Source organism: Carcharodon carcharias, chromosome 4, assembly GCF_017639515.1.
Source record: "Carcharodon carcharias isolate sCarCar2 chromosome 4, sCarCar2.pri, whole genome shotgun sequence".
Taxonomy (NCBI): domain Eukaryota; kingdom Metazoa; phylum Chordata; class Chondrichthyes; order Lamniformes; family Lamnidae; genus Carcharodon; species Carcharodon carcharias.
The window spans coordinates 49,162,880-49,188,500 of record NC_054470.1 but is presented as its reverse complement, the minus strand read 5'-3'; the positions used below and the strand labels follow the sequence as shown (position 1 = coordinate 49,188,500).

Below are 25,621 nucleotides of genomic sequence, written 5' to 3'. Positions count from 1 at the left end.
AACATTTCCCAATCACTACTGAAAGATTAAATTTTGCTGAGCTGTATGCACGAAGCAAAATAGAGGCCTGGCTTGGTTTATCCTCGCAACTTGCTCACTTCCTTCATATTACTCAATTATTCTACAGTCCTGATGGCTGAACTATTCATTGAAATTAAGCAAAAGAAAGATCCATAAGTAGAGGCATGAATGTGTACTTTTGCAAATACTGTTTTTTTATTCATTTACAGGAGGTGGGCGTCGCTGGCTAGGCCAGCATTTATTGGCCATCCCTAATTGTCCTTGAGAGGTGGTGGTGAGCTGCCTTCTTGAACCATTGCAGTCCATATGCAGTAGTTACACCCACAGTGCTGTTAGGGAGGGAGTTCCAGGATTTTGACCCAGCAACGGTGAAGGAACTATGATATATTTCCAAGTCAGGATGGTGAGTGGCTTGGAGGGGAACTTCCAGGCGGTGGTGTTCTCATGTGCCCGCTGTGCTTGTCCTCCTAGATGGCAGCAGTCATGGGTTTAGAAGATGCTGCCTAAGAAGCCTTGGTGAGTTTCTTGAAACAGTTAAGTTTCCAGATAATTCTAGACAGAATGTGTAAAGACTCTGTTGGTCAGATTTATAAAAAGAATTTTTCCATTTTGGTTCATTAATTCCCAATGCAAAATATTAGCCAAATTAACTTTATTTTCTGCTGCTGCTGGATCTGCCATGCAATTCTACCATTTCCTGTTTTATTTAGATTTCCAGCGTCCACAGTTTCTTTTTTTTAATCTCTGCTACAATTTTATTCACACTGCACATCCATAGAAACCAATGTGAGGATAGAACAGGCCATTACAGTGAGTTGGAGGATTGAGAGTGAGCAGAAAAGAAAGAGGTAGTGACTGGACAGAGACAGTTTGACAAGTGACCAGTGAGTGGAAGCTAGAGATAGAGAACACAATAAGAGAGAGAGGGAGAGAGACAAAGACACAGCAAAGGAGAGGGAGCAGAGAGCTAGGAGAGGTGAGGAAGAAAGCGAAGGAGGTCACAAGAACCATCAAGCCTGTTCGATCTCTCTGTTACATGAAGGCTGATCTGAGAGAGAGAGAGAGAGAGAGAGAGAGGGAAAATATGAATGAACCCTTGACCACCAAGCAGGAATTGGATGACTGACCACAGAGTGAGAGTTGGAGAATGAGAGTTAGGGGAATGAACAGAATGACAGCTGCACACAGAAGCCTAAAAATTAGTATTGTTCCAATGGACCCTTGCGTTTGAGTTCCTGTACTCCGGCCTTCTTAGGGGGCTGGTGTATGATTGATGCAAATATGTTTAGTGGGCATACTGCCCAAGCCAACAAGGGTCCAAGATGGGACCGTGTCCAGACACACGAGGATTTGCACACAAAGTCCTTTTTAAAAACAAACTTTTGAAGCAGTCCCCTTTCTTGGAGGCTAATTTTTCTTTTGGGTGTCTTGCAGACTTTCCACCCTTTTCACAGGCAGAGAAAGCCCCAGACACATCACCAGCCCATGAAGTCATGCAAATGTCAAGAAATCCCTCTGAGTCAGTGAACTTTGGAGGATTTGGTCCATGTTTGATCGAGGGTTGTAATGAGGTCAGAAGCTGAGTGGCCCTGATGGAACCCAAACTGAGCATTGGTGAGCAGGTTATTGCTAAGCATGTGCCGCTTGATAGCACTGTTGATTACCCCTTCCATCACTTTACTGCTCTTAGAGAGTAGACTGATGGGGCAGTAATTGGCTGAGTTGGATCTGTCCAGCACTTAAGGCCTTAAATCATCAGGGTTAGAGGGGGTGTTGCAAGTATGATTATAGAGTGACAGGTGGGAAACAACCGTTGGAAGTGTGCCCATAGAAGGTAACTTAATTATTAATCTCCATTTACTGTGAAATCAAGGCTTGCATTCCAACAGCATTTTACTGAAATGAAAAGGCAGCACACAAAATAAGTTTTGGTCTTAGCTGTTTCATTGTTTTATAGAACAGTGGCACTAAAACAAGAATAAAATATAAAGTATAAAATAAAATAATATAATAATAAATAATAAAATAAAATATAAAGTATAAAATATAAATATAAAGTTTTGGACTTGGCTGTTTTATTATTTGATAGAACAGTGGCACCAAAACAAATATAATTTCATCAATTCTATTGAGAGAGGAATAAATCGTGTTAGATTTAAAAATAATTTTCAAGGTGTCTTTTTCTGTTCCTGGCAATGTATATTCAGATAACTCTCACACAGACAAGGAAGCAATTGTAAATTTTTGAGCCAAAATGGGTGTGAGGATTATGATTTTATTTTATTCATTTACCAGATGTAGGCATCGCTGGCTAGGCCAGCATTTATTGCCCATTCCTAATTGCCCTTGAGAAAGCAAAGGTGAGTTTTCCTCCTGATTCCCACTGACTCCAGTTTTGCTAGGGCTCCTTGACGCCACACTCGGTCAAATGCTGCCTTGATGTCAAGGGCAGTCACTCTCACCTCACCTCGGGAGTTCAGCTCCTTAGTCCATGTTTGATCGAGGGTTGTAATGAGGTCAGAAGCTGAGTGGCCCTGATGGAACCCAAACTGAGCATTGGTGAGCAGGTTATTGCTAAGCATGTGCCGCTTGATAGCACTGTTGATTACCCCTTCCATCACTTTACTGCTCTTAGAGAGTAGATTGATGGGGCAGTAATTGGCTGAGTTGGATTTGTCCTGCTTTTTGTGTACAGGGCATACCTGGTCAATTTTCCACATTGCTGGGTAGATACCAGCGTTGTAGCTGTACTGGGAAAGCTCGGCTAGGGGCGCAGCAAGTTCTGGTGTGAAATTAACTCCTATCTGTTCCAAGTAACTCAGGCAGTAGACCAACTTCATGCTGCCTGCAAATGATAGTGGTGTCAGCTCAGCCCTAAGTGCATTGTTGAGAGGCTGTGCGGCTCAGTGGGGTATTCAAGTTCGTGCGATGCAAATACCACTTGGAGCTCTTAAAGGGGAAGTGCATTCTGGCTGCAGCAGATGCTGGAAGTTGTAGAAGAGTGAAGATGATGCAGCATGGCAATGAACGGACTCCTGAATTTTCTGATGGAACAGGTGAGGCCCAGATGCAGAAGGTGGACAGGAGGAAGGGGGTTCTGTATCCACAGGCCCAAGGAACCCTCCAGACAAGCTTTAAGAAGGGAAGGGAGCAGATAGCCACAGAGCAGACAGCTTCACCCAGAGGACCTGGATGCAGTACTCAGAGATTTAATGACCTCACACAAAGGGTCAAGGTCAGTGAAAGTATCTTCAAATGCCTTATACATACAAATGAACAACAAGCCTCACACACTGTTCCATTCAGCATAGCTACTTCACTCATGTGCTAATATTCTCTATGCACAACTCATAGATTTCACGTTCATGAACTTCACATTCATAGCTTCATCTCACCCACTTATCCCAGCTGCAAGCTTTACACACTCATCCCACCTTGTACACACTGTTATAGGACAAGGTGGCACATTACTGGATGCAGCAGCAGCTAACTGGCTGAGGCACAGCTGCATGACCTTACTCCCACGAAAGAGATGGTGGTCACCATAATTGGAGTAGCCAACACGGAGGCCGTGGCCAGCTGCAGGGCTGAGAACATAGACGATTATGGTACGTTTTGACCTAAACATCCCACTTGCCCTCATACCACAGTCTCTTCTGATATACAAGCATATATTTCTTACTTTCCTCTTCCTGTACCCCATCCACTCACGATAACATTCCCCTTGTGCCGTTCTCCTTTCAAATAACCAAGAACCGTCACATGGTCAAGGAGTGGTGCTAAAACCTGAAGGCCAAGAGGAGCTAGACACTGAAGAAGAAATATTGGGCTGAATAATATGGTCACCTGCTGACGGCGGGTTGCGCTCCTGGAATTTAGCGATGTTCCGATGTCTAGGCCTGCCATCAGAGCGTGCCCATCAATACATTCATTGCCACCAATTAGCAGCAAAGGCAGGTTACAGACCATCATCCTGCCCAATGAGTGCTGGAGGGCGGGATGTCCATTCTCTGAGGCTGCAGATCGTGACCCAGAAGAAGGCTATGGCCTGCACTTTCAGGGACCCCCTGGCATGGCAAAGTGTCAGGTGATCAATCAGATGATCAATTGAACAGATCTACTATATAGAGAGAAGATTTGTGTAATTTCCAGTCTGGCCAGCTAAGTAAATTTAAATTTTAGCTAATCTCTGCAAACCATATCAATCTTGATAGGTGGCAGAGATTTTAAAAATCAGCAATTCTCCACCTTTTGGCATTGAGGCGTTCTACATTTATTACATATTTCCATGTATTGACGTCTCTGCCATCAGAGAGAGGAGAGAGGCGTTCGAGAAGGGGCAAAGTTGCCCACAGATTCAGTGAGGATGCCCTTGGTGCCCTCCTGTGTGCAGTGTATGATCAATATGACCAACTCATGCCAAGCGCTGGCAAGAGAAAGAAGCCCAGCCAGGAACATGCTATGTGGGAGGAGGTGGCCGTAGAGGTCAACAATATTGGTGTGGTAAGGAGGATTTAGTCCCAGTGCTACAAAAGCCTCAGTGACCTCATGAGGTCAGCCAGAGCAAGTATGGCATCAGTATGAGCAATCTTGGTCCAGTGTGATACAGATCTTGCTAACAAATGCAGGAGGTATTTGAGGCTAGCTGCTCATCAAAAGTAGCATGGTTCCACAAGGACACAGCTGTCCTTTACCATGCCATTGTGCATTTCAAGCAATGGTCTAGCAGTGGTTGGCAGTATAACCTTGATATACAAGCATAAGCTTCAGGCTGGCACACACTGATCTGAAAATGGGTTGAATGCACACTGTATGATAGTTTGAAATTTTTGATGAAATCTGTGTGTCAAATCTTTGCAGGAGAAGCGAGCCCACAACAGTCACAAGGAAGCCCATATTGGCAGGGGTATCCCAACCTGGAAGCCCTGGCTCCTAATGAGGACCAAGTGCTGGCCCTGCCTGAACCCTACTCATCCAGGAGTACAGGCAGTGGCAAAATCAGAGAAAGGCCTGGTTCTGAACAGATGGCCAAAGTATCAGACCAGTTGATAAGGGGAGATGGCTAGTAGTGGTTTAATATAGGTTAGGAATTATAGAATGCTTGTTGTGAATAGACTTCACACACTGGCACCTTGACAAGCTTCATGATCTTAAGCTTCAGATCAACAATCAAGGGTTCATTGTGTCTGCAGCATTTAATCACTTGTGTTGGAGCATGAAATGGTTGATGTGTATTGTGTGATAGGGCTGTTGTGTCAAGTCATCAGATACCCAAATACCTGCTTACTGATTTCTGTTTATTACAGGAGAAGCCTCTTCAGTGCAAGCTGCACCAGAAGCCATCCAGCAACTTCCCTCCAAGGAGGAGGAACCCTTGGAGGATGCAGTGTCACATCTGCTCTTTACACCCAGCACCTTCACAGATATTGGCACTTCGGCAGGGTTTTGCATGTTGAACAAGGGTCATGCGCACACTGGTGATGGCATTTTGCATTCACACATGCAGCTGCCAGAGAGAGAGGTGGAGCAGGCTCGGCAGTTGGAGGAGTGGTCCAGGGTGTTCCAGAGACTATTTCCAACTTGGATGATGAGCCTCTGATTCATAAGGTCCTGGATTCAAGTCCAGGGCTCAAGAGTAAAAATCTTCGCTGACATTCCACTACAAAGGGAGCGCGACACTGCCAGAGGTGCTGTCTTTCAGGTGAGATGTTAAACTGAGGCCCCATCTGCCTGCTTGGGTGAATGCAAAAGATCCCATCACACGTTGGTGATCTTGTCCTGCCAAGAGATGCCGAGGCTACTTCTGAGGGAGGAAGGTGGAAACTGTTTGGCTTTTTCTCCTGCTAGCGTATGTTGTCAGCTGTTGACACTGACAGCTAGGAGACAGTTGCTGATGGCCGTGACATGTGGAAGCTGACTGTTTGGAAGGGAATTGGAAGAGGTGAGCAGAAACTAAAAGCTAAGCTGGCTGAGAAGTGGGTCCAGAGAAGGGTCCAGTGAAAAATGCACCTTCTTAGCCCGTTGTTTTTCTCAGCAGCGAATACAGCAGACTGCCATGCCTAAGTGGGGCTTCTGAGCCACACCAGGTGATGTTTAACATAGGGAAAAATTCTCCTCTCCTCAGGGGGTTTGTGCGGGGGTGGGCGCGAACCCAATCAGCGCCCCTGATCAGGGACGTGCCACCATTTTGTGCATGTGGGCCAATTAAGGCCCACCCACCGTGACACATGCCCAGAAGCGCTGAGCACTCCCTTTGCGGGCAGGGAGGATTCCCTGAGTGGTTCTCTGCACTCTTTCGCACATACGCACAAAAGAGCGCAGAGATCTCCCTGAAGCACGGAGGTGCCTCAGGGAGATCCGTTTGACATGTTTAAGTTTAAATGAAGAAAGGAAGAAACTTTTGAAACATGTCCCCGCATGTAACACTGTCACATGAGCTAGGACATTTCAAATAATTAATTAAAAACTTTTATTACATTTTAAAACACTTCATGAAACCTCATCTCGCCCATGGATGAGGTTTCATGAAAAATGCGAAGGCTGCCTGAGCTCTTCGCCTGCCCGCCAACCTTAAGGTTGGAAGGGCAGCTCATTTAACTGAGTTAATGACTATTTAAATGGCCTTAATAGCCGCCGAACTGATAATCTAAATGAGGCGCGGTGACGTTGGGACACATGCCTGACGTCACTGCATGTCATTTTACCCGTCGGCGACCGGGCCCTGCCACTGCTCACCAGCTGGAGAATTCTGCCCATAGAGTTGATCACTATGGTGCAAACCATCAACTTACCAGATAGAAGGCTGTCACCACCATAGTACTCTTTCAAAGGAAAATAGGCAAGTTATCCCTGGTGCCCTGGCCAATATTTATCTCTCAATTATATCACAAGAGATTATTTGGTCATTAATATATTGCTGTTTGTGGGAGCTTGCTGCACGCATTTTGGCTGCCACGTTTCCTGCATGACTACACATCAAAAAGTGCTTCATTAGTTATAAAGCTCTTTGAGACGTTAGATCATCATGAAAAGTGCTATATAAATGCATTCTTTAAAGATATCTAAAATGTGTTAAAAGCAAAAAACTGCGGATGCTGGAAATCCAAAAACAAAAACAAAAACACCTGGAAAAACTTAGCAGGTCTGACAGCATCTGCGGAGAGGAATACAGTTAGCGTTTTGAGTCCATATGACTCTTCAACAGAACTAAAGAAAAATAGAAAAGAGATGAAATATAAGCTGGTTTAAGGGGGGGTGGTGGGACAGGTAGAGCTGGATAGAGGGCCAGTGATGAGTGGAGATTGCCAAAAGATGTCATAGACAAAAGGACAAAGAGGTGTTGATGGTGCTGATATTAGCTAAGAAACGTGCTAATGGTGACATTAAGGATAGAAAGCAGGACGAGCAAGGTACAGATAGCCCTAGTGGGGGTGGGGTGGGAGGAAGGGATCGAAAGGTAGCGATAAAACAGTGGATGGAAATACATTTAAAAATAATGGAAATAGTGGGAAAAGAAAAATATATATAAATTATTGGAAAAAGTGGGATTGGAAAGGGTGTGGGGATGGAGGAGAGAGTTCATGATCTAAAGTTGTTGAACTCAATATTCAGTCTGGAAGGCTGTAAAGTGCCTTGTCGGAAGATGAGGTGCTGTTCCTCCAGTTTGCGTTGAGCTTCACTGGAACATTGCAGCAGGCCAAGGACAGACATGTGGGCATGAGAGCAGGGTAGTGTGTTGAAATGGCAAGCGACAGAGAGGTCTGGGTCATGCTTGCGGACAGACTGAAGGCATTCTGCAAAGCAGTCACCCAATCTGCATTTCGTCTCTCCAATGTAGAGGAAACCGCATTGGGAGCAGCGAATGCAGTAGACTAAATTGAGGGAAGTGTAAGTGAAATGCTGCTTCATTTGAAAGGAGTGTTTGGGCCCTTGGACGGTGAGGAGGGGGAAGGAAAGGAGCAGGTGTTGCACCTTCTGTGGTTGCATGGGAAGGTGCTGTGGGAGGAGGTTGAGGTGTAGGGGGTGATGGAGGAGTGGACCAGGGTGTCCCGGAGGGAACAATCCCTGTGGAATTCCGCTGGGGGGTTGAAGGGAAGATGTTTTTGGCGGTGGCATCATGCTGGAGTTGGCGGAAATGACGGAGGATGATCCTTTGAATGCAGAGGCTGGTGGATTGATAAGTGAGGACAAGGGGGACCCTATCAAATGTGCTGTTGGGATATTGACTATGGCAAAAAAGGCTGCATTTATTACTACCCCCATTTGTCTTAAGAAGGTGGTTGGCATTTTCCTTATAATGACGCTGCTCCCACTATGGTGTTCGATAGTAAATTCCAGGGTTTTGATCCAGCAACAATGAAAGAATGATGATATTTGTCCAAGTCAGGATGGCTGTGGCTATGAGTGAAACTTGGAAGTAATGCTGTTCCTATAACATTGCTGTAATTGTCATTCCTAATGGCACAGGTCAGGGGGAGAGAAGAGCTGCCAATTCCATGAGCTGCTGTAGTGCATCCAATAGATAATACATTCTGCAGCCTTAATTGTGCCAGTGACCGAAAGGGTAGACATTGAGGCTGAAGGCAGGATCTCCAATCAAAGACATTGCCCCATTCAAAATGGTTATGAGCTTCTTAAAAGGTTGTTCCACATTTATCCATCCAGGCCAGCGTTAAGTATCTCATCACGTTTGAGTCTCGAAGACGGGGAAAGGCTTTGAAATGTCAGAGATGAAGCACACAGTATCAAGTCTCTGCACTACTCTTGTAGTCATGGCATTTACATAGCTGGTTCAGTTAAGCTTCTGGTCAGGCAAGTGGTGCTTGGTAATGGTCTAAGTAAGCTTTTTGGTGTTTATTTTTGGAGATGGTCATTGTCTGGTAATTACGTGGTGCAAATTTAACTTGCTACTTGCCACCCCACCTTCTAAACCGTGAAAGGGGAATTTCCATTGGGTTTTTCTCTTGCCTACTGTTAAATGTGGCTAAAGATCTGTAAAAAACCCAGTGAAATTCCTAAATTACGCAGTGAAAATTATAAAACTGTACAATTGATACAGTAGTACAGGAAGGAAAACTTGTAGTTTCTTTAAAAGGTCTATAGAATCTGCAATTGTTTTAAGAATGTTTGAAAAGTACTTTTAAAGAGTTTTCATAAGTTGTATAGGAATCAATTGTAATTTTCTTGGTAAGTGAGCAACGCTGACAACCTTTGACCTAGAAGTAACAGGAGGAAAGTTAAGAAAGAAACTGTCTGGCTGATAGACACAAAGGAGAGCTGCAGAAACAAAGGAGAGCTGGAGCTGAGGGGCTGGAGGGTGAAGGCACAGGTGCAGACACAAAAAGGAAGCAGGCAGAGACAGAAAGATGAACACAAAGGATTCTTGCGAGGAGAAGAAACAAATCACTCTCAGAAAGAGGTAAATTTTAATGTTGGGCAGAAAATGAGACAGGAGCTCTTGGAGGTATTGTATGAGCTAGCTAAAGGGGTCTAAAACCTGGAAAGCTATGTGAATAGCTTGGAGATATGGCTGGGTGTTTTCTCAAAAGTGGCCAAACCTTGAAGCAGTGTGCTATTGGATGGTCATTTGAAAAAGAACTCTGAAAAATTACACCATCAGGACTGTAATGACAGGAAGGAGAGAGGGTTTGTAGAAGTGTGCCTTGCTGATGATAATTGTACCCATGAAACTTGAAGGTGAAAATTGTTGTCAGGTAGGAGTCCTGACCTACCATGGGTAAGTACAGAACAGCATTTAATGGAGCTATGTAGCTATGTAATGCCACATTTCTGCAGAGAGTGATGCGGGTGCCTATTGTTGTATAAGACGTAGCTTTGTTGTGTTGACTATTTAAAGTGAAATTTACCTATTTATTTGAAGTATCATTTGCCTGTTAATTCAGGTTTAACTTGTTGGTTCTGATATGTGTTAAAATTACAAAAAGTGGCACCTTGCTGGTAATTTCTTCATTGAGGGTCATTCATCAAGTTTGGTTATTTTGATTTATGGTTTCCCTTTGGGAACATAACACAAATAAAGATCTTCAGCTAACCTCATTCTTCTTTCTAAAATGCAAATTGCACAGTTCGCTTCAGGAACATGGATTTACATAATGCCTTTTGCATAGTAAAATGTCCCTATATACTTCACAGGAGCAATTATCAATTAAAGTTCAACACTGAGGCATATGAAGATATCAGATGGGGAAGAAGTAAATTTGAAGGAATGTGTTAAAGCAGCAGAGAGAGAGGGTAGAGAGATGAAGAGATATAGGGCTGGATCTTCATGGAGTCAGGGAGGCTCTGTGGAGGTGAAAAGATGGTGGCCGGGGCCTGATTGGGGGATTCCCAAATCCATTTCTGGTGGGGTGCGGGCACTCCTGACTTGGTCATCTCCATAGTGGGGAAAGGCATTGCCTAGTCCCCTGAAATTTTCATGGAGTAGGGCCAGCTTTTAAAGGACTCATGGTTCATGGCTCCTCAGAGGTGTTGTGAACAATAGCCTGGCTGAGGGAACCTTTTGAAAAGGTAAGCTCAACAGGTTTTACACATGTGTTCCCATGCCAAGCTGTAGCCCTCTGCCCCGCTCCCCCCATGATAAGCTATGGCAATTCAATGTCCATTTACCACTATACATCTGTGCAGAGCCAATGAGTGCTAATATACCAATAAGATGTGTAAAAAATCTTTTAAAAAAGTAATTTATTCATAAATTTCTACTTTCTAAAAAAACAACTCCTTTCAATACAGCCCTATAAAAGTGTCAATCATCCAGATCCATGAAGTATCGAAAGTAGAAACTGCAAGCACTTGAAACTACTTTAACTAATGTAACTAAACATTGTGCAATTTACAGAATAGATCACCAGAGCAAGAACTGTCAATCAAGCAATGCTTTTCCTTGGTTGCAGCTGTTTCAACAGACTAATGGATGTCTATATTCTCAGTCAAGCCTCATTTTGCATTCCTGGCTGAAGGGGTGGGTAGAGGAGCATAGCTTGGCATGGAGGTGTGAGGGGTGATGGGGGTGTTTGGATGAGGGTCATGAGTTGGCACAGATAAGGCATGGGGAATGTAGGGGCAGTAAAGGGGTATGAGGGGTGAGGGCAAGACGGCTATTCTTTATTTTGCTGTCATTATCACATCTGGGACAAAGTCTCAAAGGACCAAGGTGGGCATTTTAACTTGACACTTGGCAGCCCTTTGGCTGCCTCCAAACTCTTTCAAAGGGCATTGGGTTTGAATCCAGTTAGCACCCGCACCCACCCCAGAACAAAAATCCTGTCTTTGCTGGCACTTTCACCCAAGGTGGATGGGCTGAGTTGGGAAATTTCCTGATTCCCACTACCTACCTCTGGGATGAAAATCCAGCCCATAGGGAGGGAATTCCAGAGTGGGAATGCACAAGCGGCCAGAATGAGAGGAGTGCAGAAATCTCAGAGGATTGTAAGATCTCATGTGGTTCAGTATCATATTTTGTTTTATAATGCTCCTTTGAAACCCCTTGGGAGGTTTTATTACATTAAAGGTACTATATAAATATAAGTTAATGGATCGAGTTGGAACAAGGATGAAAATTTTAAAATCAAGGTGTTACTGGATTCAGTGCCTCTTGGCTGTGCCAGATTTAATCTCTGCACCACTGGTATCCATACTTTCAGCTGCCTAGACCCGAGGATCTGGAATTCTCTCCAAAACCCTCTCCAACTTTTCCATTTTTATCCCCCTCCAAAACACCCCTCAAACCTTACCTCTTTGACAAAGCTTTTGTTCAGTTGTTCTATTATCTTATGTAGCTTAGTGTCAAATTTGGTTTGATAGCGCTCCTGTGACATGCCTCGGGGTGTTTGGCTATGTTAAAAGTGCCCCATAAATGCAAGTAGTTGTTATTGAGATATGCACGGTTAGGGCATAAAACAAATACCCATGTAAAAGCTTGAGGAAATTTGGGCACTTTTGAGTCATGCAGGTAATTAAACCTCAGTGGCTTACATTCATTCACCAATCCCTGCCCTTGAACACATTGCAGCTCATTATAACAATACTACCCGCAACCCCCTTCCCCTCACCCCCTCCCCTCACAAGGTTAAGAGCCATTGACAAACTTCCTGTAATTCCCTTGGTTTGCACTCAGTTCCAAATGCCCAGAATTTTAGGTGCAGCAAAAAATTTTATGGCAATTTTTCAAATATTTGAAAAAAATGATCCTCAGATATGTATAATGCACTGTTTCTTGAAAACTTTCATATGGCATCAGTGTGAGCAAAATTGCAAAGTTGGGAAGCCTGCCTTTACATTTTCTCAAAGTGACTATGTATATGAATCATGACTTCCAATTTTAACTTTCATTCTTAAAGATGAAATATATAGTGCAAGTTCCACATTTTCCTTGATCTCTGATTATTCATGATGACTTCTGTTTTTTTCTGATTTTTTGCTCATTGTTACCTTCCCATTAAAATTAATAGGATTGGCAGGAAATTGCAATATAAACTTCTGTCAACAAATGGCGTGGAGATAAATTTTGGTTACACCCCCCACAAGATATTTTCAGCTAAATTGTTCAATATATCGCCAGCATTTACTTAAACGTGAAAAATGCTGCATCAGCCGTGGCTCAGTTGGCAGTGCCCTCGCCTCTGAGTCACAAGGTTTTGGGTTCACATCACACTCGGGGGTTTGAGCACAAAAATCAAAAGAGACACTCCAGTGCAGTACTGTCAGAGGTGCTGTCTTTCAGATGAAAGCTTAAACTTCAGCCTCAGCTGCCTGCTTGGGTGGATGCAAAAGATCCTATGGAATTATGTCCTGGTCAATTTTTTTCCCCTCAATGAAGATCACAAAAACAGATTATCTGGTCATTATCACAATGCTGTTTGTGAAAGTTTGCTGAGCATAAACTGACTGCCACGTTTCCTATATCACAACAATTTCAACAATTTCCTAATTGGCAGTAAAATTGACATTTTGAAATGTCTGGTGGTCATGAAAAGTGCTATATAAATGCAAGTCTTTCATTTTTATATAAAACAATTATAAGAATTGAAACAAATACACTAGAAGGAATTTCATATGTTCCCAGATATGTTCCCATTTACAATTACCAAATTATTCAGCAATTTATTTTATTAACACAGTGGATTTGTATAATACTTAGACATTTGAAAGCTATTAATGGGTACATAAACATTAATTGCCCCTGTAATTGAATGAAGAACAATATTGGTGTAGCTGTTCTCAAACAAAAATCGTTCTCCAGTTTTATTTTTCTTCAAATAATTGGACCAAGAATACCAGTTATAGAAGTCAGAGGATAGTGGCTTGGGAAATTGAACTATCACACTGTTGCAGTAGGTTTTGAGAGTAAGTTTAAGAAATATTGTTGGACAGAGCATAGTGAGTTTCATTCGGATTATAGGACATTTATTCTGGGACTGATTGATGGTGGAGCCATTCCTCAACATTAACATCCTTAATCTGAAGAGCTCCTAAATGAACTGAAAATTAAAAAGAAAGATTGAGCATCTTTGGTGTAACAATCATGGATCCGCTGCTCCCTCCTCTCCCAGTTAATTTACATTTGTTTTCTTTTCAATGTCTGGTCATCATATCTTTTCCTTCTTTCCAACACTAGTGAATCACTCAAGGGCTTGTGGGAACTTTCCTAATGGTCCCTCAGCCCCAAGTGTAAGTTAAATCAAAGTCATAGTGTTGTGCTTTAAATTAAACAGAAAAGGCCTATTATTTATTATGTGCCTTTTGGCTTAAATGAATTATAGTGAAACTAAATCTTGTACTTACTATCTGCAGTGAAGTGGAACCATAAGCACTTGGAGTGTGTTGGTGACAAATAGCTGTTTGATTTGTTTGTTGGAAACATTGCTTCCTAATTTCAGCAGAGGAATACCTACAATAAAAAAGGATTATCATATTAAAACTTTAGATGTAGACAATGGCAGAATTCTCCCATGATTAAAAGTATTGTGCCATTAATAATTTATTTTCTGTTACAGATCAATGGCAGGTTCAGGGACCTAATGTCCTGTCTCTACCAGCTTAGAAAACTTGCTTATTTCTCCTTAGGTTAATTTTTGTATGTTGACAGGCAAAGAAACTCCACAACTATTCCCAACATTCAAACTAGCTTTGAAGTACCTATTTCGACCTCATGAGGACTTAGCTGTAAAGAAAGCAGTGTTGAATAAAACATATGGGTTCCAATATTAAACACAGGCAGGTGGATAGCAGTTACATGTGGCCTGTAAAATAGCCACTGCCCAAAAGCTATACTTACCAAAAATGACATCAAAGTCACAAGCATGACAAGCCATTGTGTACAAAGGTATTTATCAAAACATTCCCCTTTTCATAAAAAAATTGCATGCACTATCATTTGCAAGTCACTCAATATACATAGTCCTTAAAGAACATTATCATGCATGAACAAAAAGCTATTTGTTCTTTCTCGTCGAACTCACATTGTCAGACATGGGATTATACCCTGGGGGTACTACAGAAGATGCCCTGGGGGGCCCCCAGAAGTCTCCATGCAAGGACTGCACAGCAATTGCCCGGGAAGTTTAAACTTCCGATGGGCAATTACCCTGCACCTGGAACCATCCAAAACTCTGATTTATATAGAAGACTTTGAATAGTTCCAACTCTCTTAGCAGAATAATTACCCAGGAAAAGTCAGAAGGGTTAAAACCACTTCTAACTCCTGGGTAGCTATACTAATGACGGCCCCCCAACTGCTCGCCCTACAGAAACATCCCCACCCACACCCCCCCCCCACCCCCGCCACCAAATCTCATAATTATGCTTTTGAGACTGGAAGAATTTCCAATTCACTCCTAAATACCCCTTCATCTTCAAAGAAGCAAGTACTGGAATGTTTGAAGCCATAATGACTCACCCAGCAGTTGAGGCCTGTACAAAGTTATGACTGAAATTTTAATAATTTTCTGCTTTTCACAACTGCCAGCTCTCTTACAGCTATGAAAAACCACTCAATCCCAGCTGCACAGTTCTGATACCACGATCCATGTGATGTATAAAAATGACTCCCGCCCAAAAACTAAATTTATATAAAATGGCATCAGAGATCACACGAGTACGACAAGACACGGTGTACTAAGGTATTTAACCAAACAAGCTGTGTGAGTTGCAAATTCACCCACCTCCACAGAAATAAAACTATTTTAACTTTAGTTTGAATCTCATTTAAATCCCCCACACAGTCTTGAGGCAGTCAGCCAACAGAAAAGTAACCTGGGTAATTTTTAACTGCTCACTCATCTGGTCACCAGGCCGGGAAGGTTAAAATTTCCCCCACAGTCCCTTTGTGCAAAGCGTCAGAGCCCTACAGACCAGAAATGTTAGGGGCTGAGTTCATGGAATATTCTATTATCACCAGCGGTGAGGAGCAAGGAGAGTTGCCCGGCATTTTAGTTCCTTATCACTATATCCAGTGGGCCATTCTGGAAATGATGTGTGTGAGGTATGGGCATTCTCAAGCAGAGCTAATGTTAAATAGCTTGCCAACGTTCATTGTTCAGATTCTCACATGATGATAGGTTACCTGGGTAATGTATTTTAAGACCTTACTCCTCTCAGGCAGGAATTACTAATAGGGGTTGGGGGGGGGTCGTAATTAGGACATCGAGGGACTGCAATAAGGTCCACACCATTTGCAAAAGCTTCACTCACTGCATTCAGTCCGTCTCCTCCCTTGCGACAGTGATACAGCTTTAGCTTGGTCTTCTAGCCGCAATGCACTGCTGAAGCCAAGCCACATGGTAGGATCCGCCTGACTTACAGTTCCCTAGGTTATTCATTCATTACTGACTACCTACGCCCTCCCTAGCGCAAGTGTTGGAAAGGGAAGCAGTTTTGCTGGGGCATCAACAGCATCGCACCTGCTGTTCTGATGAAAGGTCATGACCTGAAACATTTATTCTGTTTCTCTCTCCACAGATGCTGCCAGAAATGCTGAGTGTTTCCAGCATTTTCTGTTTTTAATCCATGCTAATATGCTACCCCTGACACCATGAGCTCGTTTTTGTGCAGTAACCTTTGATGTGGCACCTTGTCATATGCCTTCTGGAAATCCAAGTACACCACATCCACATCCTTTATCCAATTTGCTTGTTACTTCCTCAAAGAACTCCAATAAATTAGTTGAACGTAATTTCCCTTTCACAAAATCATGTTTCTTTGCATGATCCCATTATGGTTTTCTAAGTACTCTGCTATAGCCTCCTTAATAATGGATTCTAACAATTTCTCTATGACAGATGTTAGGCTTAATGGCCTATAGTTTCCTGCTTTATGTCTCCCATTTTCTTTCAAAAATTCCTTTCCAAAAATGGGGACATTGTAATTACTTCTTAGTCTCTCTTTCTAATCCTCCAAGTCAGTTCTTCCATTTATTAAGGAAGCAACCAAGGCTTCTGTTCTGTTCACTGCCAGAAAAAGCCATTTCTGCCAATTACCTATCAGGAATCTTGTGGAAACAGGCACTGACTATTAGAAAAGCAGCTGGTGTGAAGCCTCACCAAAAAAAGATGGGCAATTAAAATTAAAACATACTCTGGTAGCCTGCACTACCATTCACATGTTAATTGATTGGAAAAAAGCTTGTTAGGTTTGCTCTGGGGCCTACCACTGCGTGTATCTGAGTACATGCCCTGGAACCTGCTTTCCTCAACTTCACTACATGTTTCACTGAGAAATAGAACCAATACAACCTGAGGCGAGTGTACATGTGACATTAAAATAGTTATCTCACCTTTCTTCCACATCTATTATTTCTCTTCTCTTTTTATTTGCTTGTCTTTCTTATCCTTTGTTCCCCCCACCAACCGTCCTTTCTTCCTTCTCTTGTTTTCTGTTTTTGTCTCTATAGCCCATGGGTATAATACCTTCATCAGTTTACTCTGATAGCAGGGCTCGTCTAGAATTCAAGACTAGCAAGAGTCCATTATTAAATCTGCTGGTCCTGGTTAACACAATATTTCTGGAATGGTGCATTCACTATTTTTTCCTCAACATCCGTCTTCACAAAAGAGGATGAGGTTAATGTTGCAGTAGAGGAAGAAGGAATAAAGATATTAGTTTGGATAAAAATAGACGGAAAGGAGTTGCTAAATAGGTTGGAATCACTCAGAGTCATGGAGGTCTACAGCACAGAAAAAGGCCCTTCAGCCCATCAAGTCTGCACCGGTCATACAAGCGCCTAACTATTCTAATCCCATTTTCCAGCACTAGGCCCATAGCCTTGTATGCCATGGCATTGCAAGTGCACATCCAAATGCTACTTAAATGTTATGAAGGTTTCTGCCTCTAACACCCTTTCAGGCAGTGATTTCCAGATTCCTACCACCCTCTGGGTGAAAACATTCTTCCTCACATCACCTCTAAACCTCCTGCCCCTCACCTTAAATCTATGCCCCCTGGTTATTGATCCCTCCACCAAGGGGAAAAGTTCCTTCCTGTCTACCCTATCCACGCCCCTCATAATTTTATACACCTCAATTATGTCCCCCCTCAATCTCCTCTGCTCCAGGGAAGATAAGCCCAGTCTATCCAATCTCTTCTCATAACTAAAACTCTCCAGGCCAGGCAACATTCTGGTAAATCTCCTCTGCACTCTCTCTAGTGCAATCACATCCTTCCTATAATGCAGATTCCAGAACTGCATACAATACTCTAGCTGTGGCCTAACCAGCATTTTATACAGTTCCAGCATAACCTCCCTGCTCTTATATTCTATGCCTCCACTAATAAGGCAAGTATCCCATATGCCTTCTTAACCACCTTATCTACCTGTCCCGCTACCTTAAGGGACCGGTGGACATGCATACCAAGGTCCCTCTAATCCTCGGTTCTTCCCAGGATCCTACATCGTGTATTCCCGTGCCTTGTTTGTCCTGCCCAAGTGCATCACCTCACACTTATCCGGATGAAATTCCATTTGCCACTGATCAGCCCATCTTTATCCTCCCGTAATTGATGGCTGTCCTCCTCACTATTTACCACCACACCAATTTTCGTGTCATCCACAAACTTACAGATCAACCCTCTTACATTCAAGTCTAAATCGTTCATATTTACGACAAACAGCAAGGGACCCAACGCCGATCCCTGTGGAGCCCCACTGGACACAGGCATCCAGTCATAAAAACACCCCTCGACCATCACCCTCTGCTTCATGCCACTCAGCCAATTCTGGATCCAATTTGCCAAATTGTCTTGGATCCCAAGGGTTCTTACCTTCCTTATCAGTCTCCCATGTGGGACCTTATCAAAAGCCTTGCTGAAGTCCAAGTAGACTACGTCAAATGCATTGCCCTCACCTACACACCTGGTCACCTCTTCGAAAAATTCAATTAAATTGGTCAGATATGACCTCTCTTTAACAAAACCACGCTGACTGTCCTTGATTAATCCCTGCCTCTCCAAGTCTAGATTAATTCTGTCCCTCAGAATTGCTTCCAATAATTTCCCACCACTGAGGTTAGAAGTCAAAGTTAATAAATCACCCATTCCAAATGGGTTGTGCCTAATTTGCTGAGGGGTACGAGGGTGAAGCCCAACCACAATCTTTCAAGCCTCAAGCTAAATACTGTGATGCTGACGCTCAAAGAGTCATCGGCTTCTCTCTCTCTCTCTCTCTCTCTACACAGATGCTGGTAGATCTGACATTTTAGGGCATTTTTTTGATTCTTTTTCAAACCTCTTTGGATATGGGATTGCTGCCAAAGGATAGTGCTACATCCCTATTTAAAAGATGAAAAGAGATAAACCAGCTAACTACAGACCAATGAGTAAAATGTCAGTGGTAAGAAGACTAATAGAGATCACTGCCAAAGAAAAATTAATTCTCACTTGAAAAAGCCTGGGTTAATAAAAGGACAACCAGGATAGATTTGTTAAAGGCAAATGATGTCTGGCTAACCTGATTCAGTTATTTGATGAAGTAACAGAGGTTTCATGAAGGTAGTGTCGTAGATTCAAAAGACATTTGATAAAGCAACACATAACAGACTTACTCGGAAATAGAAACACATGGGATTAAAGGGACAGTGGTAACTTGATTGATAATTGGCTAAAGGATAAGAAGAAGAATGTAGTGCTGAATGGATATTTTTCTGGGTGAAGAAATGAACACAGTGGGGTTCTGCCCCAACCATGATCTGTGTTAGGCCTTGGTTTTTTTCATTACATTTAAACTCCTGGACTTGGGCATAAGGTGTGCAATTTCAAAGTTTTCAAATAATATAAGACATGGCACTGTAGTAAATGCTGAGGAGGGTAGAAGTAGACTTCAGAAGGTCATAAAAACAAAAAAACTGCGGATGCTGGAAATCCAAAACAAAAACAGAATTACCTGGAAAAACTCAGCAGGTCTGGCAGCATCGGTGGAGAAGAAAAGAGTTGACGTTTCGAGTCCTCATGACCCTTCGACAGAACTTGAGTTAACTCAAGTTCTGTCGAAGGGTCATGAGGACTCGAAACGTCAACTCTTTTCGTCTCCGCCGATGCTGCCAGACCTGCTGAGTTTTTCCAGGTAATTCTGTTTTTGTTTCAGAAGGTCATACTCTGGTGAAATGAGCAGACACACGAAGATGCAATCTAATGTGAAAAAGTGTGAAGTAATGCACTTTGGGAAGAAACTCTCAGTGATGCCTGCTTACATTGTAGTGAAGTTGGGGAAAGCAGGTTCCTGAGCAGGTATTCAGGTACACTCAGGTTTGCTCAGGGACCTGCCACTGACAAGCATTAAAAAAATCTAGACACACAACAGTTGGGAAGCTGGAAAAGAATTTTCAATCAATTCAAATGTGAATGATGTTACAGGCTACCAAAGTATGTTTTAACTTTTAATGTCCATTTTTTTTGGCGAGACTTCACACCAGCTACTTTACCAATAACCAATGTCACATGATTTCTGAAAGGCAATTTAAAATTTTATTTATTCTTTCCTGCAACGTGGGCGTCGCTGGCAAGGCCAAAATTTGTTGCTCATCCCTAATTGGCTGAAAATACTTTCCTGTAGTGAGCAGAACTGAAGCCTTGGTTGCTTTCTTAACAATGGAAGAACTGACATGGGGATTTGAAAGAGAGACTGCAAGGTACTTACAATTTCCCCATTTGCTTGCAGTGCAAGGCACTACCCGGAACAAATTGTGTCAAAGTCCTTCGAACTGCCAGTGGTCTTTGGGAAAATCACTGTTTGGGATCGTGATTCTAAGCCAGACGTTAACAAGCATCTCAGGTGATACTTTCTTTTTTTAACCTACTAGGTCATTTATGAGCTAAAGGAAAAACATACCTTTTCAAAGAAAGGGCCGGGCAATAAGTGACTCATGCTGATCAACAAGAAGAGTGAAATGTCCGAGCAATATTATTCCCAGAAGGGTGAAATTTTGTGCAATGCTCAGTTTTGAGAACTGATTACACTGTGTCCATTTTTAAACTTGCCAACGAAAAATGGAGAGAGTCATCAAATGTGACAGTATGAGGAAATATGACTTACCTTCATGAGCTTGCATTAACAAACTACATTTTTGTTTCTCGGTTAAAGTTGTCGACTGATCTAAAAACTGCTCTGCATGTTGACTGAAATTAATGAATAAAATCTCTTGCCTTATCCTAAACTTACTGATGGGCTTTGAGAGAAATATTTGAAAAACGCGAACTTTGTTTGTTCCAAAAATGAAACAATCAAAATGATACTCATTTGAGAGTGTGCAAGGGCAGAGGGAACCAGAGGTGCATATTCTCAAATGTTTGGAAGTGGTAGGGCAAGCTGATAAAGGCGGTTAAGAAAGCATATGTGATACTTAGTTTTGTAAATAAGGGTGTTGAATACATAAACAAGAATATCATTCAAAACCTTTACAAATCACTGGTTAGACCTCAGATGGATTATTGAGTTCAATTCTGGGAAGCACAATTTAGGAGAGATGTCACGACCTTGAAGAGGATGCAGAGGAGGCTTGCCAGTATGATACAAGGGATCAAGGGTGGTTGGAAACCTCTAATACCCATTTGGGAAGAGATCTCAATTTTAAAGTGTTATTTACTTCCAATAATAGTAATGTATTTTGCAAATAAACAGGTTATCTTGCTGGCTGATATACTTTGTTCAAAGAAAATACTGCTACTTTGGTGCAAATGAAAGTATTAATTATAATGGCTCAGTCTAGAAAGTCTAATCTTCAACTTAAATTTGGCTGTTATTACAACAACTTATTAACCAATAAAGTTGGAAGTAGTTATTTACTGAAGTGAGTATTGGTCATCGAACTGGCTTAACAAATTCTCCTTACACCCCTAAGACATGGGTTTGAATTGAAACTAGTTTAGGGTAATTGGATAAATGTCTATTCTCTTTCTTGACTGTGAAAACATTTACAAAGAAATAACATAAATTGAGTTTAGTAGTTTAGACATTGAAGCTAGACATAGCTTGGCCAACTACTCTGGTGCATAGATGTGCAGTTCTGAAGTTAGGGAAAAACACACTGTTCAGTCAGGGAAAAGTGAATTTTCATTGCTTATGGAGAACCTAACTCAGCATGATGGATGCCGATATTGGATGGCAAAAAATAGACAAGTGCTTCCTTCCTCACAACTGAGTCTTTCAGACTGATTAAATTTTGTACTAATTTAAATTGTTAAGATTATCTTGTTCTACCATTTTTCAAAGCTGTTCACTTTCATCACAAACTTTCTGAGTACTGCTCCTACACTGATGGAGCTTGGCTCAGTTTTATTATTTAGTACAAAAACAGAATTACCTGGAAAAACTCAGCAGGTCTGGCAGCATCGGCAGAGAAGAAAAGAGTTGACGTTTCAAGTCCTCATGACCCTTCGACAGAACTTGAGTTCGAGTCCAAGAAAGAGTTGAAATATAAGCTGGTTTAAGGTGTGTGTGTGTTGGGGGGGGGGGTGCGGGGTGCGGAGAGAGAGAGAGAAGTGGAGGGGGGGGGGTGTGGTTGTAGGGACAAACAACTCTTTTCTTCTCCGCCGATGCTGCCAGACCTGCTGAGTTTTTCCAGGTAATTCTGTTTTTGTTTTTTATTATTTAGTAATTGGGATTCAGCAACCACAGATGCTACATCTCTTGCGTTTGCATGGAAAGGTGCATTAGTGACTGAGGGTTGGACCAGGATGTTGCAAAGGGAAAGGACACTCTGGAATGCTGAAGGAGGAGGGGATGGAAAGATGCATTTGATGGTGGTGTCGCACTGGAGGTGACGGAAATGGCTGAGGCCTTTTGTCACTTAAGTGACACTTTAAGTTTGTCATTTAATCTCTCCTGCTGCCCACCCTATTACAGACTTCCCTTTTACTTGCTTAAAATCTATTGCATCATTAACTTTTTTCCATTTCTGATGGAAGATCATCAACCTGAAACGTTAACTCTGTTTTTCTCTCCACAGGTGCTGCTACTGATGCACATTCCCACATTTATGGCAACCATTGTATTTTTATTAAGCACTCTGAAAATACAACCAAACACAGCAAGGGAGGGGAAAAGCCATTCCTCCCAAATAATAGGGAGTGAAACTGCTCTTAGCCAATATTTGACCTACTTTGCACCCTGCCCAATTTGCCTTTCCAGTGACTGGGTCACCATCGCCTGTTTTGCACAACCACTGAAGGCCAATTTCATTTTCGATGGGATGAATTTTCACTTATACTGCCTGAGCAGTAGTGGATAAGTTGCCCGTTTACAGCTTGCTATTTTTTGTTTAAAGAATCACTTGATTTCAACATAAACAGTCCATGGTTTTGGTAATTGTAAATTAAAGCTTCGGCACTTATGTGTGAAACTTATGGTCAGCTACTGTCTGGAGGTAATAGTGAAAAGTCACTCTGAAGAATTCAATCTTAAAGAAACAGTTGAAAGAATAGAATGGCATAGCCCAAGGGTTGCCTGAGAGGGCGGTAGCGTGTGTGTCAGGTCATGTGATGGGAATGGAGTATGAGGTGGCTGAAGACAACTCCCATGATTTCTGTGGTTTATTGCTGTGGAAATTGCTGATGTTGAATTGAAAGGTTCAGCTTTTTGACTGTCGGTGTTTTGGGGTTTGCTCTGATGTTCAACATACATTTGAAGTGTCTAAACCCAGAGGCAAACGCAATCAGAATGAAGCCGGACCTGGTGGTTTATCGACTGTAGTGACCGATATCACAGCTGATAACAATATGGTGGTTTCCCAGGCTGAATTTAATTCTGTCAGCACACTTGCTCAATTACAGAACATTATTCTCACTGAATTTGCTGGATTCTGTTTGGAGCTGCGTTCCTCTGTTGCTACTCTAGAAAAGGGTGCGGAGAGGACATGGCCTTCGGCTTGAAAAAGGCGCAGAGACTGGCGGGGACTTCAGATTGAAAAAGGTGTGGAGAGCTGCGGGGCCTTCGGGTTGACAAGGGCGCGGTGAGTGGCGGGGCCTTCGGTTTGTAAGGGGCGTGGAGAGCGGCAGGGTCTTCGGTTTGTAAGGAGCGTAGAGAGCGGTGGGGCTTCGGTTTGTAAGGGGCGTGGAGAGCGGCGGGACCTTCAAATTAACAAGGGTGCGGAGAGCAGCATGGCCTTTGGGTTGACAAGGGCACGGAGAGCGGCGGGGCCTTTGGTTTGTAATGGGCGTGGAGACTGGAGGGGCCTTCAGTTTGTAATGGGCGTGGAGAGCGGCGGGGCCTTCGGGTCGACAAGGGCGCGGAGAGTGGCGGGGCCTTCGGGTTGTAAGGGGCGCGGAGAGTGGCGGGGCCTTCGGGTTGTAAAGGGCGCGGAGAGTGGCGGGGCCTTCGGGTTGTAAAGGGCGCGGAGAGTGGCGGGGCCTTCGGGTTGTAAGGGGCGCGGAGAGTGGCGGGGCCTTCGGGTTGTAAGGGATGTGGAGTGTGGTGGGCCTTCGGTTCGTAAGGGGCGCGGAGAGTGGCGGGGCCTTCAGTTTGTAAGGGGCGCGGAGAGTGGCGGGGCTTTCGGTTCGTAAGGGGCGCGGAGAGTGGCAGGGCCTTCAGTTTGTAAGGGGCGAGGAGAGTGGCGGGGCTTTCGGTTCGTAAGGGGCGCGGAGAGTGGCGGGTCCTTCGGTTTGTAAGGGGCGTGGAGTGTGGTGGGCCATCGGTTTATAAGGGACGTTGAGAGTGGCGGGGCCTTCGGTTTGTAAGGGGCGTGGAGTGTGGTGGGCCATCGGTTTATAAGGGATGTTGAGAGTGGCGGGGCCTTCGGTTTGTAAGGGGCGTGGAGTGTGGTGGGCCATCGGTTTATAAGGGACGTTGAGAGCGGCGGGGTCTTCGGTTTGTAGGAATGCAGAGAGCAGCGGGGCCTTCGGGTTGACGCACAGAGAGCGGCGGGGTCTTCGGGTTGACAAGGGCACAGAGAGCGGTGGGGTCTTCAGTTTGTAAGGAATGCAGAGAGCAGCGGGGCCTTCGGGTTGACAAGGGCACAGAGAGCGGTGGGGTCTTCAGTTTGTAAGGAATGCGGAGAGCAGCGGGGCCTTCGGGTTGACAAGGGTGCAGACTGAGAAAAAGAAAAGCAACTGTGACGTCACAGGAAACTAGTAATCTGATTGGCTGGTAAGTGCTCAGTCTAAGGGACAGTGTGTGAGAAATCAGTTTAGGACAGGCGAGTTAAGGTAGATCTATAAATAAAAAGAACTAAAACTTTAAAATAATAACCAAAATTTTAAAACTTTAAACTTAAAATCAAACAATAAAGATAAAAAAGCAATAAAAATAAAGTAATTTAAACAAACATCTAAAACACATACCTGGTCGTTTAGAAACATATAGCCTTTAGTTGTCAGTGGTACTAGCATTCAATAAACACAGTAAATTGTAGCATACATAAGAAGAAACTAATTAAAGTAAATTAACTAAATAACATAAGTTAGAATGGAGGGACAGGTGTTATGTTGCAGCTGTGAAATGTGGGATCTTTTGGACGCCAAGGCGATCCATGATAAACATGTCTGCAGGAAATATAAGCAGCTTGAGGAATTCCGGAATTCTGGATCAGGATTATTGATCTGGAAGCTGAAATGCAGACACTGCGCAACATAAGGGTGGGGGAGAAATACCTGGATGCTTTGTTCCAGAAGACAGTCACACCCCTTAAAATGTCATCTGTTTTGGTCAGTAGTGAGGGACAGGAGGATATGACTGTCAGTAAGACAGGTAGTGGGACCCTGCAGACAGTAGGGGAAGAGCCTCAGACTTTGCAATTATCAAACAGGTTTGAGATGCTCACAACCTGTATGGATGAAAGCGAAGTCTGCAATGTGGATGAGCTGGTTGGCCATGGCACTGTGGTACAGGAAGCCATTCAAGTGGGGGGAGCAAAAAGGAATGTAGTGGTAGTAGGGGATAGTATAGTGAGGGGGGTTGACACTGTTCTCTGCAGCTAAGACTGAGAGTCCAGACAGCTATGGTGCCTGCCTGGTGCCAGGGCTTGGGACATCTGCTCAGGGCTGGAAAGGAATTTGCAGTGGGAGGGGGAGAATCCAGTTGTTGTGGTCCATGTAAGTACCAATGACATAGGTAGAACCAGGAATGAGATAAAAACAAAAAAACTGCGGATGCTGGAAATCC

The 25,621-nt window shown here is 43.3% G+C and overlaps 1 protein-coding gene across 1 annotated transcript in view; it reads right to left on the bottom strand.

Moving 5' to 3' along the window:
- The window catches only part of dock8 (dedicator of cytokinesis 8), a 312,431-nt gene that overhangs the window by 238,173 nt on the left and 48,637 nt on the right, over positions 1-25,621 (bottom strand). Inside the window, exon 2 of the mRNA XM_041186616.1 lies at positions 13,822-13,927. Within this exon, the coding sequence (XP_041042550.1) occupies positions 13,822-13,927 (106 nt within the window). The remainder of the gene's footprint in view (positions 1-13,821; positions 13,928-25,621) is intronic.